Source organism: Agrilus planipennis, unplaced genomic scaffold (genome assembly GCF_000699045.2).
Source record: "Agrilus planipennis isolate EAB-ADULT unplaced genomic scaffold, Apla_2.0 scaffold43, whole genome shotgun sequence".
NCBI classification, from domain to species: domain Eukaryota; kingdom Metazoa; phylum Arthropoda; class Insecta; order Coleoptera; family Buprestidae; genus Agrilus; species Agrilus planipennis.
Genome location: NW_020438914.1, coordinates 1,113,278 through 1,128,619, shown reverse-complemented (window position 1 = coordinate 1,128,619; position 15,342 = coordinate 1,113,278). Strand labels below are relative to the sequence as shown.

At 34.5% G+C, this 15,342-nt stretch overlaps 1 protein-coding gene across 1 annotated transcript in view; it reads left to right on the top strand.

Moving 5' to 3' along the window:
* LOC108733938 (protein unc-80 homolog) overlaps positions 1–15,342 on the top strand; it is a 97,686-nt gene that overhangs the window by 59,439 nt on the left and 22,905 nt on the right. The window contains exons 36-51 of the mRNA XM_025973580.1: positions 3,012–3,219; positions 3,281–3,467; positions 3,520–3,944; positions 4,008–4,140; positions 4,204–4,344; positions 4,398–4,591; positions 4,655–4,765; positions 4,825–5,054; positions 5,984–6,179; positions 6,575–6,793; positions 6,852–6,997; positions 7,070–7,397; positions 7,455–7,658; positions 7,714–7,830; positions 7,910–8,177; positions 14,432–14,644. Coding sequence (XP_025829365.1) covers positions 3,012–3,219; positions 3,281–3,467; positions 3,520–3,944; positions 4,008–4,140; positions 4,204–4,344; positions 4,398–4,591; positions 4,655–4,765; positions 4,825–5,054; positions 5,984–6,179; positions 6,575–6,793; positions 6,852–6,997; positions 7,070–7,397; positions 7,455–7,658; positions 7,714–7,830; positions 7,910–8,177; positions 14,432–14,644 — 3,320 coding nt within the window. The remainder of the gene's footprint in view (positions 1–3,011; positions 3,220–3,280; positions 3,468–3,519; positions 3,945–4,007; positions 4,141–4,203; positions 4,345–4,397; positions 4,592–4,654; positions 4,766–4,824; positions 5,055–5,983; positions 6,180–6,574; positions 6,794–6,851; positions 6,998–7,069; positions 7,398–7,454; positions 7,659–7,713; positions 7,831–7,909; positions 8,178–14,431; positions 14,645–15,342) is intronic.

Genomic DNA, 15,342 nt, shown 5'->3' with positions numbered 1-15,342 from the left:
TTTAAATAATTCGAAAATTCAGTCATAGTCTTAGTCGTCTTAATTAGAACCTAATTTGTTGGGAGAAAGTAGAGAAATGGAAGGTTGGAAGGTGATTTATATCAACCACAGGAAATTTAAATAAATAATTAACGCCCTTAATAAATCAATTATTAAAGATTTGGTATCACCATAATAAGTTTACAATTATTTATTGCCGTTATCACTTTAATAAGTACATATGGAATTTCCGTTAAATTTATTAAAAATTTCCATTTGACGAAATAATAACTCTTATCTTTGTACTGACTCCCAATTAATATATCTATATCAAAAGTAATAATCAACCTTACAATAAAATTTTCAATAATGTTTTTCAAGATAAAATGAATATAAATCTCTGTATCGATTCAACCTCGTCAAAATAAAATCAAAACTAAAGTAAATATTCAAGGTTTTACACTTTTTTGAAAAATAAAATCAAAGTTAACATCTTCATATATAAATATATTGTCAAAATGTTTGTCCGGGACAAACTCTGAAGTTACCTAACCAATTTTTATGAAATTAGGCTAACTGTAAGTAATTTTGTCTAACATAAATGATGGGATAGTTTTTGACCTCAATGGAACAGTGGTTTATAATTATTTGTAATTTCCGCAAATATTGTGACGTGTAGGCAACCGTAAACAACCCAACATACAATGTCACGTGTATGCTACCCAACATGCATAGTGGCAAAGATGACCAGTTTTCTAGACGTCACATTCTGGATTATTCTATATTTTTTTGTTTAGATTATTCTCGAGGAGGGAAAATCTTCAAAAGTCACCCCCTGAAGGGAGGTAGTGTCGGATTTTTACCTACTAAAACCCCTCGAGTGGTATATTTCTAGAACAGTTCCGGTCCTACAAATAGTTGCATAGGATGACAGTATTAGGTCATCGTCATTCAAGTCGAGTTTCGATTGTTGTTAATTGTTGTGTATTGTTTTATACTTGTACTGTGTAATGACACAAATATTCAAAAATCTTGCACTTGGAAAATACGTGTTGGCTAGGGAGATTTTTAAGTCATTTAGAGCATTTTTATAATATATTTAGGCGGGATCTGGACCTATTTTGAGATAGGGGGGAGGGGGGGAACAAAACAAAATGTTGTACTAACCACATTCCAAAAAAAAAAGAAAAGAAAAAAATTCATGGGCCATTTTCTCGTGCGTAAAAAGAAATAGTGCACCCTAGCCCAAATGGAATATCGCCCGACCAAAATTTCTGTCACTATTTTTCCCGGAATACTCCATATTTTAAGTAAATTATACCGTCAAAACCAAACGGATAAGCCTACATTATTTTCGATTCTTCCCTTCCTCTCTCCTTATCTCGAAATGGGCCTAGATTCCTCCTATATATCATATAAAAAAATACTCTAAATTACTTAAAAAGCTGATGTACCACACGGTAAAAGGTTGTGACGACTAGCGCGTCAGCTTACTATGTTTCCCCCATGGGCATCTATATGTCCCCTGCTCACGTATGGGGAACCATCAAATCTATTCATGTTAGCAAAATAAGGGCTAACTCAAAATATAGTGCATCAATCAGCACTTAAATAGATTATTGAAATTTTAGCGTAATATTTCAGTTTTATTCCCTTGGGTTTTTAGATCAGTTAAAACGTTTTGTTAGTGAATTGTAATCAAACTGTATTAAAAAAGTTTAGCATAAGATTCATTCAACGTATTAGAACTAATTAGCCACAGCAGCATGCGGTCGAGTCAGCTAGCAGAGAACTACAAATATTTTATTTTTAAATTAAACCGAAGGGTAATTCTGGCGAGTAATTATCAGTGTAATAGATACTTAAGTCAATTAACATTACAAAGGTCATACAGTAGGTACACAGTTTCTTCTCGTACGTGAAAGATTGCTTTTCGATACCTTAACAAAAATTGATTGCAATGATAACAAAAATTATTGCACTACTTAAATTAATTCACTCAATATAAGATTAAGGGGGAATTTCCCTCTATCGACCTTATATCCCACGTAGAACAGTACAGTGCTCGCTCGTAATTTTGTAATTTTTCATCTAAAAAGAAATCATGAAAGGCCTTGAACTTGACGAGTCCGCAATAAATTATCTGTGAAAATGAACGTATTGTAATGTTCGTGGTTTTAAAAAAATTAACTTCTAAGACTGATAACGACAAAAACTATTTATTTACACTAATTATTGAAGAACTTTTAAACACTATTAAATTATTACTAAACTTAGGTTATGAATTATTCTATTTATTTACACTACTGTTCATATATCACTATTCGCTGCGCTATTCACTTCACTGCTATCACTGTCAATTTATTTCTTGATTCACATCTGCAACGGTCACTTTATATTCTTCTTCTCTCGGCGATCATCTCGTCCTTTATATACTCTTTTGTTTACTTTCGGGAACCTTCTGGAAACATCCGGATAGTTTCATTTTTTCTAACTGTTTTCGCAGAACACACATTTACAAAAAAACGGCGCACATGAAGAAAGGCGCCCGCGGCTAGTTGACGAATCGATAAGCCGTTTACGCACTCGTGTGCCCGATCGCACACAAACATGCTCGTACTCGCTACAGTAATCTACTTTTTTGTTTCCACTTGGGACTGTAGTCATTTACACATACCCCTGTTAAGTTAGACAATTTTTCATTAGTAGTATAAACAAAGTTAAAAGAGACAACCCAATAATAATTCAACGTTCCAACTATGGTAGTCGCATTTATACAAAAAAAAATCAGGATCAGTATTTGAAACGAAATACCTAGGTTTGTTTACGAAGTCAAATTGTACAGCAGGGCATGTTAAATACAGATTAAAATTCATCACATAGTTCGCTCGTGTTTCGAATTTCTTTTGCTCTTTAACTCAAATATTTCAATTCAGAAAATAATATATAAGCATACAAACGACGAATTGGATACGTTAATCAGACTTGAAGTTTTAAGTAGATTTTTGCACTATCCATATTTGTTCATATAGGTTCCAAATACTTTGGAAAATGAGATATCAAGTATGGCCACGAATGGAAGAAAATGCTCAAGCACTCTTCAAAGTTCCACCTCCTGGAATAGAGTTTACTTTACCCTCCCCAAAAATAGGAATAGAAAGCTTAGACGTAGTAGATTCTCCTTGGGAATTATGTGTAAAAACAAAAGTTGAAGAAGTTACCATTAATCAAGAAAGACATGTGAGATTTACTTCAGTTTTTAATTCGAAATGCTTTCTGACATGTGCTTTTTTGATGTTAGAGATCTTTAGTTACTGCTACAAAAACGCGTAAGAAGCAACAAACTGAACTAATCAAAAAAGCCTTACAAGCCCAAGATGATAAAAAACGAGAAGAGAGGGAGAATTTCTTAATAACAACGATTCCCATTACCATTCAGGCAGCACGGGAACCAAGTATTTATCACACAGGAGAAGAGCATGATGATGGTAATGGAAAGGTATTGGTTGATTACAAAAATAAAATCTTTTAATTTTTTAGCTTTAGGGGAAGATGAACAAGCAGAAGGACAAACAAGAAATGCTGGACATCACTTACACTCTGCGCATTCCCTGTTTCCTTCGTCATTATGTTCAGCGGTTGTGTTGATAATTAATCTTTTAGATGATGCTGCAGTATCAGCCGATGGTACTGCTGTTTATGAAGTCACTTATCAGGTCATTTGGTGTTGCCTAGTAGAAGATTGTGCATTATTTCTTCGTTACGTTCTCGAAAAACTAACCAGAGAAAAACAGGACCAAATGTTCAAAATTCTCCGACATTTGATTAGATTTATTCCAAAATTACCACAGCAAGCCGCTTTCGCATTGTATAATTACATAATCGGTTATGTGATGTTCTACGTTAGAACTCCTCACGAAGAAGGTCAAAGGTTAATCGGGACGGCTTTATCATTACTTTGGATGGCAAGTTGGATTTTTTAATATCGTCAGTTCCACTAATTTTAAAATGACTGCATTTTAATTTAGGTGGTCCATAGTGTGCATGGAATAATGTTCAAAGATTTAAAGCAAATTTTACGAAAGGAGCAATGCGATGCATCAATTCTTCTAACTGCCAACGTCCCTTCTGCCAAAAAGATTATAGTTCATGGACCTCAAGGTACACGAGCTTTCATAGAAAACAATAATATTATTTCAAAATATCTTAATATTTTGTTACTAGATCCTGACGCTGGAGGCATTCCTTCTCAGTTTCCAGTACAGGAAGATACACAATTTTGCCAGATATTGAGGGAGTCTTTGGATTTCTTTGGCGTTGACGAAGCACGTCATAACGAATTCTTTTTAGTTGATTATAAAACTCGTAAGGCAATTATTTAATTCAACTCTGGTAATTATATCATTCTAAATTTTTAGATCATATTCGAAATTCCAGTGCGTATGTTCGAGATTTCTATTTTTTCAAAAGATCTCAATATCCTCAGCTAGAATTAGTTCATATGCAACCCGAAAACGCATTTAATGCCTTACAAAAGCAAGAGCTAGTTCACAAGTTCGTAGAAATCGGAAAGGTTTTATTAACCTGGGCTATACTCAAAAACGTGGATATGGTATGCAATCACATTCCTAAGAAATGATCTTTGTCTAAAAAAATATTCTCAAAACTGTTTCAGGTCGTTCAAAGGGTCGTTTTCTTGCATGAAGAGTTAATGAAATTACCATCCTTTCCTAGAAAGGCTTTGGAGTCGGACTTAGAATTATATAAGGGAGGTGAAATTGGGAAGGTAGTTAGGAAATGTGTGAAATATAAAATACTTGTAGGTACTTACTAACTTACTTTTAGCAACTTTTGGGTTTGGATGTTCTCCATAAGTTCATGTGGGTTCGCTTAATTGCTAGAATGTTTGAAGCAATGGCTGGAAATTTTGCTTATTCAGGAGACATTCAACTATTTTTAAATGTTCTAAATGGAGCACTAATTTTACATTCGGAAGATTCTTGTATTTTACGCTATGTAACAGCCACCTACATAAATGCTGCGTTTCATTTCAAGAACATCTTTTCTACCAACGGGTAAATATAAAGCATCAGTTAATGCCATTAGTACAATTCGATTTACGACTGCATTTGATTTGAAAACTTAACTAACTTTTTATTTTCTATCGAATTGTGATAATGATGGGTGCCAAAGTGAATACGTGAACAATATAAAAAGTAATAAACAACGAACAATACATTATTCTTGGGATTCCCAATTAATACGAGGGTGGATTGATAAGTTTCCGGCCTAACCAAGAGATGACGCCACTAGGCCTACCTTGAGGTGACATTCTATAGTACCATCCTTGGATAGCTTGTAGCTATAGNGCTTATTCAGGAGACATTCAACTATTTTTAAATGTTCTAAATGGAGCACTAATTTTACATTCGGAAGATTCTTGTATTTTACGCTATGTAACAGCCACCTACATAAATGCTGCGTTTCATTTCAAGAACATCTTTTCTACCAACGGGTAAATATAAAGCATCAGTTAATGCCATTAGTACAATTCGATTTACGACTGCATTTGATTTGAAAACTTAACTAACTTTTTATTTTCTATCGAATTGTGATAATGATGGGTGCCAAAGTGAATACGTGAACAATATAAAAAGTAATAAACAACGAACAATACATTATTCTTGAGATTCCCAATTAATATACCCAAAATTAGCAAATTATCAGAGAATGAACAATTGGTGGAAGTTTTCAAATGTATTATTTGAAACTAATGGAGGAGATTATGTTGAGAAATAAAAAAAAAAATTTTTAAAAACCTTGTTTTTCTTGGTCAGGCCGGAAACTTATCAATCCACCCTCGTATACCCAAAATTAGCAAATTATCAGAGAATGAACAATTGGTGGAAGTTTTCAAATGTATTATTTGAAACTAATGTAGAATTCAACTTTAATAGAGTAAAGACTAATTATTTTTTTAACGATTGTATTTATAATTTTGTAGATATCTGTTAATAATGCCTACGTTATTGAAAATTTATTCAAACCATCAAACGAACAAATTAATCAAAACAACCGTAGAATACGCTGTGAAACAATTCTATTTGATGAATAGAAAACCCTTTATCTTGCAAATGTTTGGATCTGTGTCAGCGATGCTGGATACGGATGAAGATGGAACTTATGGAGATGCTCAAAAAGTAACGTTGTTCTTTTGGGTTTCTTATATTTACGATTTAGAGCGAACGTTAAGGCATATTTCGTTTGGAAAACCCGTTGGATTCATCTTGATTGATGATTTAAATTGAGAAATACCTTACAATTGAAACTGTAGAGTATGCCAGATAAAGCCGGTACTTATAAAAAAAATTTACAATCTTCTCCAAAGTAGATTAGATACAAAAAAAATCGACTAAAGACATAAACATCAATCTGTTGAACTTTACAGGGTTGCTACTAAAAACATTTTTAGTTTGTCATCTTGTCAGAATTTCAGTATTTAAATATTTTTCAAGTTAAATTACCATTTAGAATACATTCGACAGGTTTTCGGAACAAACTGTTCAAGTGAACATATTGATTTTTCTCTTTACAGATCCAGTCCAGTTGTTTGTTTAACTTGCTGCTTAGTTTAGAAACTCCATCGCCTGACCCCCTTAATATAGCCGAATTGGTGAAGGAAGAAAAGCCACTGAAAGCAATTGATTTTTGTTATCATGACGAAAACGAAATGGTTACAATTTTGGATTGTATCTCACTGTGCGTTACTGTAGTTTCTTATGCTTCTGAAAGTGTTAGAGGATATCAGATGCTGGTAATTTGTTTACCTCTACACTTTAGTTTACGATTGATTACGGCGTTTCATCTTGTAGATCATTTTAGAGGCTGTTCTTCCGTGTTACATGGAACATATTCAATTACCCACATACGATAAAGGTGGTAAAACCGAAAGAGAAATTATTCTCCAACTCGCTTGCGCTATCAGAACTTTAGTTAACAATTGTGAAGCTCTTACAAAGTAAGCTGAACATGATACCATTTTAGCTTATGTAGCTTTAATATATTTTTATCATTTTCTTATAATTTATAGAAGTTACAATGGTCCTTATCGTTCAAGTCCAGAGCACAAGAGTTCCAGCCAAAAGAATTACAGTCGCGGACCGTACTCTCCAGGATTTGACTTCGAGGACGAATCACATTCCAAATTCATGAGCGAACATTCGAGAGCCAAGTCGATGTACGAACATAATGTGGAAGATTCTGAAGCCTTACGAGCAGAATACAGAAGACCCAGGGATGTATTGTTATCATTGGTTGGAGAATTTATTTGTAGAGCCAGTTACAGACTTAACGACATTCACAAAAAGAATAACCAAGAGGGAAAAGGCATAGAATTACTGGATGTAAGATCCCACATTGTAAGTCGATACAATTAATTAATACTAATTCTTGATTAATAAAATTATTTTTTTCAGAGACTGACAGATATAGCTCACAGTTTGCTAAAAGTATCCCCATACGATCCAGAATCCATGGGTTGCAGAGGATTGCAGCATTACATGAACTACATTTTGCCATCTACGGAATGGGCTAACGATGCCATGAGGCCAGCATTAGTGACGATCTTAAGAAGATTGGATAAGGTTTTTCAGAAAATTTGCAAGAAACCTTCAATTAGAGTAAAACGAAATCATATGAAAATAATAAGTTTACATTTGACATATTATTTTGTAGAGGAACATCGACTGGGATGCAGCAGCAGGATTATTAAAGGGACTGTATGAAACAATTTTAATTCATTCATACATTATCCACTGGCAGCACATAAAGGCCTTTATTAATACTTGTCAGGTACATATAAAACTTTTATTGTTTTTCATTCATGAAACTAGAATGGGCTCACTGATTCAAAACTATTTTTCGTTTGAAGGTCTTAATCGTTGGAGAAGGTTGTACAACAGATGGTGGTGTTTCTTCAGCCACAGCAGCGTTAATGAACCAAACTCCGCCCCCGCACTTTTGCTCCATGGTAGTTCGTCTGATTGCAGTACAGATTTTAAATAGCGACGAAATGTATACTCTTGAAAACGTTTGCGGAAATGCACCTTCATCTAGCCATCCGAATCAGGAGAAAACCGAAAACATGATAATGAATCTTATAATGCCCCTCTGCCTGCGAGTTGGAAGCGGTCGAGATGGTAAGTACCTACCTTTTCATTTAAAGTCGTTTATATTACATTTTTTATAGTATAATTTCATTAAGTCATGAGGGTGTTTAAAAAAATGATAAGATTGTTTTGAAATTCTTATATAATGAATATTATAATATTAAGATTTTGAAGTAATCTTTTCGAAATCGTTTGCTGTTCCATCATCATCATAAGGTCATCAGTCTTAAGACTTGTTGGACACGCACCTCCACTCATTCCTATGAGCATTTCCCTAAAACTAGAACAACCCACATCCTTAACTATTTGCGAACAGTAATCTAATCTAGGTCTAACCTAACCTAACCTAACCTAACCTAACCTAACCTAACCTACCTCTACCCCTCCTAACTCCAGTTTCTACCTCTAATATGTCTCTGACTAGACATTCATGCCTGAGAAGGTGTCCTACCAACCTATCTCCCCTATTTCTTATTGACTTCCATTGAGTTCTCTGTTCTCCTATTTTTTCTAATACCTCTTCATTTCTAACCTTTTCTATCCGCGTTATCCTCATCATTCGCCTATAATAGCACATTCCGAACGCTTTTAACCATTTCTTTACCACCGCGCCCACTGTCCATGTTTCGCACCCGTACAACGCCGCACTCCAAACATACTTAAATTGTAATTGTTTTTAATTGTAAAAATTGCTTCATATACATGGGCTCCTATGGTGGTATGATGAGAAAATGTAAATTCCACTCAAAAATGCTTAGATTTTTTTAAAAACTTTTTTTTTGCGATGCTTACACTTTTTGTATTAATATTACAAAAGTATAAAAATCTTCACAATACCATTTGCAAATTATTACTTAAAAAAGAGTTGAAAATGCCGTGAAACCTAACTAACGACCAACGCGAACTTAGAAACATGACAACGCGGCAAGCATTCCATATTATTATTTGACATTTTGTAATATGAACTAATCGCACTGTTATGACTACCAACATAACAGATCTGAACAATTCGCTTGCATTGTGACCAGAATTCGTCACATGATATACGAAAATAAGAAACAAAATTTCACGGATAAATTAATAAATTTCTGAATAGTTTCCGGAAATTAAAGAAAATAGATAATAAAGTTCATCTTTTCTATACATTTTAATTAATGAGTTGTATTTTTATAAACCAGAATTATTTCTTTAGAGTTGACAGTAATCATTCAAGCCGCTTGCCTCTTAGCATTCGGGAGGACGCCGATTCCGGGTCCGCCTGCCTTGTCCAAGTTTTTCTGTGGTTTTCTTGGATCACGCAGGCAAATGCTGGGGCAGGAATATTCCACAAATAATCTTAAATTCTCTTCTGTCTTCATTTCGTCCGTCTCATCTTTCTCACCCGAACCACCACCACCCACACATTCCCACGATTCCTGAAGAGAGACTGAAGAGGGCCTTCCGCCCTACCTTCCGACGCAGTCTAAAGCGACTGCCTGCCTCCCAGCATAACTATGTGGTGGGAATGAAACACCCAAAATTTTTTCTTTTTTTTTTCTGCTTGCCCCGCGTCCCTGTATGACACTGACCAACCACCTTAAACATGTATCTAAGATATTTAGTATTTGAGGAACAATTATTGAAAAATAAAAAAATAATTAGCTGTATTAACCTCGGGAAATAACAGGGTTCTAAAAAGATGTACCTACTGATGGACTAGACGGATTAAGAAAGGTCAACAGATATTAATAAGGTTCATAAGAAGTCTATTCAAATCTAATATCAACGACAATGTATCGTAATAGGCTATTTCATTAGATTCTATTGGATTCCCTGTTCAATTATTATATATTACACTAGATTTTCGCTTCCTTCGCAGAAATTAATATTGCTTCTCAATAAANAGAGATCCTCATTTCGTATCGAATCTCTGAACGAGAGACTCGAGTCGCTCATAGAGAGATCCTCATTTCGTATCGAATCTCTGAACGAGAGACTCGAATCTCTGAACGAGAGACTCGAATCTCTGAACGAGAGACTCGAATCTCTGAAAGGGAGAGTTGAATCTCAGAATTAACAATTTTATCGTTCGAGTCTCTCATATAGAGACTGTGAGAGATCCATAAAAACACCTAGGCAATAACTGAGAGACTGTGAAAGACGCTCTCAGAGACCCTGAAAGACTCTGAGAGACTGGAGAGAGACTGAAAATTTTTGTCAAGGGTTACGATTAAAAAATTCTGTATTTTACAATTACACAAAGATGCTTTGCATTCGCTGTTAGAAATACATTTCAATATTCACTATTCATTTTTGCATAACTTATTGGCGATTGTTTTGTATTGAGTGATTTGGAAAGGATTTCTTTGCCCTTACAATCAACTAAATCTGCACGGACGTGAGACATCGTGGAAATTTGACGCGTCAGCCATTTATATCCCATCTTCCAAGTCGCTCCTCCAAATCAGGATTATGAACAACGGACTTTTGGGATAAATTGTTGGGTAAACTTAGTAAAAATCGCCGAGATGCTTGCTACGACTTTTGCTCCTGGATATCAGAACAGGAGCATCTTCAGCGAAAAACTTCATCCTCTATAATCGAATTATGGTGCATTAAGGCGATCAGACGTCGGCTGTACTAAATGAACTTTGCTAAGAAAGAGAGTTTCTTTTCGATTGAGCAGTGTCTCATAATAATCCTTTTGTAAACCAGCATGACGTTAGTAACGGCATAGTCCAAATCAGGTTGTTACTTAATGATACTTTAGCTTCCATTTAAACTTTCGCTGCCGATATTGAGTTTGAAGACACGTTACCTTCCATCTGAATAATGTCCTTTGTTTTATGCCTTTAATAAAGGCTTCCGTTTATAAATTTGTCCAAAAGTCTTAATTAAAAACAATAGAATCGCTAAAAACAGTTTTCGCCTGTCTTTTCCACTAAGACATCTACGTGAATTATTAGTGTTCAGCAATACCTACAGTTGATAGTGTAATGTTCGTGGGTTTAACAAAATTTACTTCTAAGGGTGATAACGACAAAAACCATTTATTTACACTAATTATTAAAGAACTTAAAACACTATTAAATTATTATTAAGCTTAGGTTATGAATTAATCTATTTATTTACACTAGTGTTGATATATCACTATTCACTGCGCTATTTATTTCACTTCTATCACTGTCAATTTATTTCTGTATTCACTTCTGCAACGGTCAATTTATTTCTACTCTACTCGACGATCGTCTCTTCCTTTAAATACTCTTTTGTTTACTTTCGGGAGCCTTCCCGAATCATCCGGATAGCTTTTTTTCTTTGAGCTATTTAACTGTTTTCCCAGAACGCAGGTACGACACACATTTAAAAATACGGCGCACATGAAGAAAGGCGCCTGCGACTAGTCGGCGAATCTATAGGCCGTCCACGTACACGTATGCCCGATCGCACACAAACACACTCGTGCTCGCTACAATATTTATATAAAACTTTGGTCCTTCCTCCACTATTATATGGGTCCCAGATATGGACACCCTATACCTATACCCAACAAGCTAAACTGAAATTACTGCAGCACAAATTTCTCAGATTCTTTACGTTTAGGCTTAATATATCGATGCCACCTATTGAACATGATTATACCATCGTCCAACTTAGTCACAGGTGTGGAGCGTTGTCAGGGGACATCAAGTGTGATTCTATTATGGTCTTGTTTGAATTTTGAAATAAAAGTTATACCTTCAGAAGTCATAGAGTGATACTTGAAACCAGAGCTACTCAAAATTATGTATTCTATTCAGTTGTATTCCGCCTTAAAAGGCTTTGAAACTTATTGCCTAATGAACTAGCAGAAGCTCATAGCTTGTTTNCTTAAATCGGACCAAAAACAAAAATGTGCCATGCAATCTTTGAAAACTCCTTTCAGCTTTCTTCCTTTAAAATGTTGAAAAAATGTATGTATACCATTAATTTTATATGAAAGAGCATTAAAGACAAGTTTCAAGTAAATCTGATTGCAAACAAAATTTCTAGCATATAAACGTTACAAACCCTTTCCTTCTCCTTCGAATTTTTTAAAATGCTGAAATAGGTGTTTGATTTTATTCCAATGAGCATAAGTATCAAAGTTCATGCAAATCTGAGGCAGTTGAGGTTACCTCGGGGGTGCCAATGATCTTCACGCTGATATTACCACTGCTAAATTACTATTGTTTCCAGCCTTGCGTCTTCCTTTTAATTTTTAAATACTATTGTTTGCTGATGACGCTAAACTTTTTATTAAAGTTACGTCAACCTCGGATTGTCAGGCTGTCCAATTCTGATATCTCTTCCTAAATAACTGGTGTATAAATAATCAATTTACTCACTTTAAATCTCGCTAAATGTGATGTAATTACTTTTACTAGATCTAGAACTCCTATTATATATGACTACAAGCTGCATGGCAAATGTCTTGTTAGAGTTTATGAGATTTCTGATCTAAGTGTTATTTTCAAGTCATCTTTTACTTTTGATAAACATCTTGCTAACGTACTGTCTAGAGCTTTCAGATCATTAGGATTTGATAAAAAACTTGCAAGAACTTTAGTCTTATGCTTATATGCCTTATATATTGTAATGTTCGTGGGTTTAACAAAATTTAATTCTAAGACAGATAACGACAAAAACCATTTATTTACACTAATAGATGGTAAGTACCTACCTTTTCATTTAAAGTCGTTTATATTACATTTTTTATAGTATAATTTCATTAAGTCATGAGGGTGTTTAAAAAAAATGATAAGATTGTTTTGAAATTCTTATATAATGAACATTATAATAATAAGATTATGAAGTAATCTTTTCGAAATCGTTTGCTGTTCCATCATCATCATAAGGTCATCAGTCTTAAGACTTGTTGGACACGCACCTCCACTCATTCCTATGAGCATTTCCCTAAAACTAGAACAACCCACATCCTTAACTATTTGCGAACAGTAATCTAATCTAGGTCTAACCTAACCTAACCTAACCTAACCTAACCTAACCTAACCTACCTCTACCCCTCCTAACTCCAGTTTCTACCTCTAATATGTCTCTGACTAGACATTCATGCCTGAGAAGGTGTCCTACCAACCTATCTCCCCTATTTCTTATTGACTTCCATTGAGTTCTCTGTTCTCCTATTCTTTCTAATACCTCTTCATTTCTAACCTTCTCTATCCACGGTATCCTCATCATTCGCCTNGATAACGACAAAAACCATTTATTTACACTAATTATTAAAGAACTTAAAACACTATTAAATTATTATTAAGCTTAGGTTATGAATTAATCTATTTATTTACACTAGTGTTGATATATCACTATTCACTGCGCTATTTATTTCACTTCTATCACTGTCAATTTATTTCTGTATTCACTTCTGCAACGGTCAATTTATTTCTACTCTACTCGACGATCGTCTCTTCCTTTAAATACTCTTTTGTTTACTTTCGGGAGCCTTCCCGAATCATCCGGATAGCTTTTTTTCTTTGAGCTATTTAACTGTTTTCCCAGAACGCAGGTACGACACACATTTAAAAATACGGCGCACATGAAGAAAGGCGCCTGCGACTAGTCGGCGAATCTATAGGCCGTCCACGTACACGTATGCCCGATCGCACACAAACACACTCGTGCTCCGTACAATATTTATATAAAACTTTGGTCCTTCCTCCACTATTATATGGGTCCCAGATATGGACACCCTATACCTATACCCAGCAAACTAAACTGAAATTACTGCAGCACAAATTTCTCAGATTCTTAGCGTTTAGGCTTAATATACCGATGCCACTTATTGAACATGATTATACCATCGTCCAACTTAGTCACAGGTGTGGAGTGTTGTCAGGGGACATCAAGTGTGATTCTATTATGGTCTTGTTTGAATTTAGAAATAGAAGAAGTCATAGAGTGATCCTTGAAACTAGCGCTACTCAAAATTATGTATTCCTTTCAGTTGTATTCCGCCTTAAAAGGCTTTGAAACTTATTGCCTAATGAACTAGCAGAAGCACATAGATTCTTTGGGTTTAAAAAACATATTGAAGAATATATTAGTTTAGTTTAACCATATTTTAAGTTATTGCACCGCTTAATATATATGTTTTTCTTTTGTTTATAATATTTGTATAGGACCCTTATCCGTTGATCGATTAAAGAAATAAATAAAATTCAAATACTTAAATGAAGTGGATGAACGTTTTACAGCAGGAATTTATGAGAGTTTCATTCGTTTACATTTTGCAAGTTACCCATAGACCAGGCTGCTTTTTGTTGCAGATACAGGTGCTTTAAAAAGGTCCGACATTAGTTTTGCATTAAATTTGGTTCTAAATGCTATTAGCCCACCCAGCACGAAAGCCACAGCGACGGCTGTACAAAACATCAAAGCCGTCACAGAAATAAGGGCTGGGAGTCTCACGTTCACTGGTACACGGGATGCCAAAACTTCTGCAAAAATCAACACTTCACTATACAGAGTTGCTTTTCTTGGTAAGTAAACTACTATTTATCCTTTAGAAATTCTTGATCTAGAAATATATGTACGAATTTGAAATTATCTTACCTGTTACCTATACAGGGTGTTCGATCTAACCTAAAAACATGCGGTTTTGACACTTCGCTTTAACACGAATTACCGTATTTTTCTTGCTAATATGCTCACCTTATTCAGAGCTGGAAATACCGAAACTTACTTCTGGCAATCTTAAAAGACGAACAACTTTTCATTTCCAAATGGAATGACCTATATAAAAAAGTACAGTTCGATGCAAAACTAAAAGCCCTTACTATTGATTAAAGGTTTTAAATATAAAATAATCGATTTTTTCTGGAAAACTGTCACAAAGAATATTTAATTTCTACCAGTAGAAGGAGCTTTTATTTTCGCATCAAACAGTACCTTTTAATATGGATCATTCCATCTGATAAAAAAAAAATTATTCGTCTTGTAAGATTGTCAAAAGTAGGTTTTGATTTTTCTGGCTGTGAATAACGCACACATTTTGTCCAAAGTAAAAACTATACGGTAATTTTTGCTGAAACAAACTGTACAAACCGCATATTTTTAGCTTTTATAGTTTAGAAGCTGTTTGGTCTCATTTAAAGAGCTGAGATTGTGTTTTTTTTAAAAACAGTTGAATATCTGAAAAAACTACTGGAGGTAGGCATAGGAAACTGTTAATAAAGTC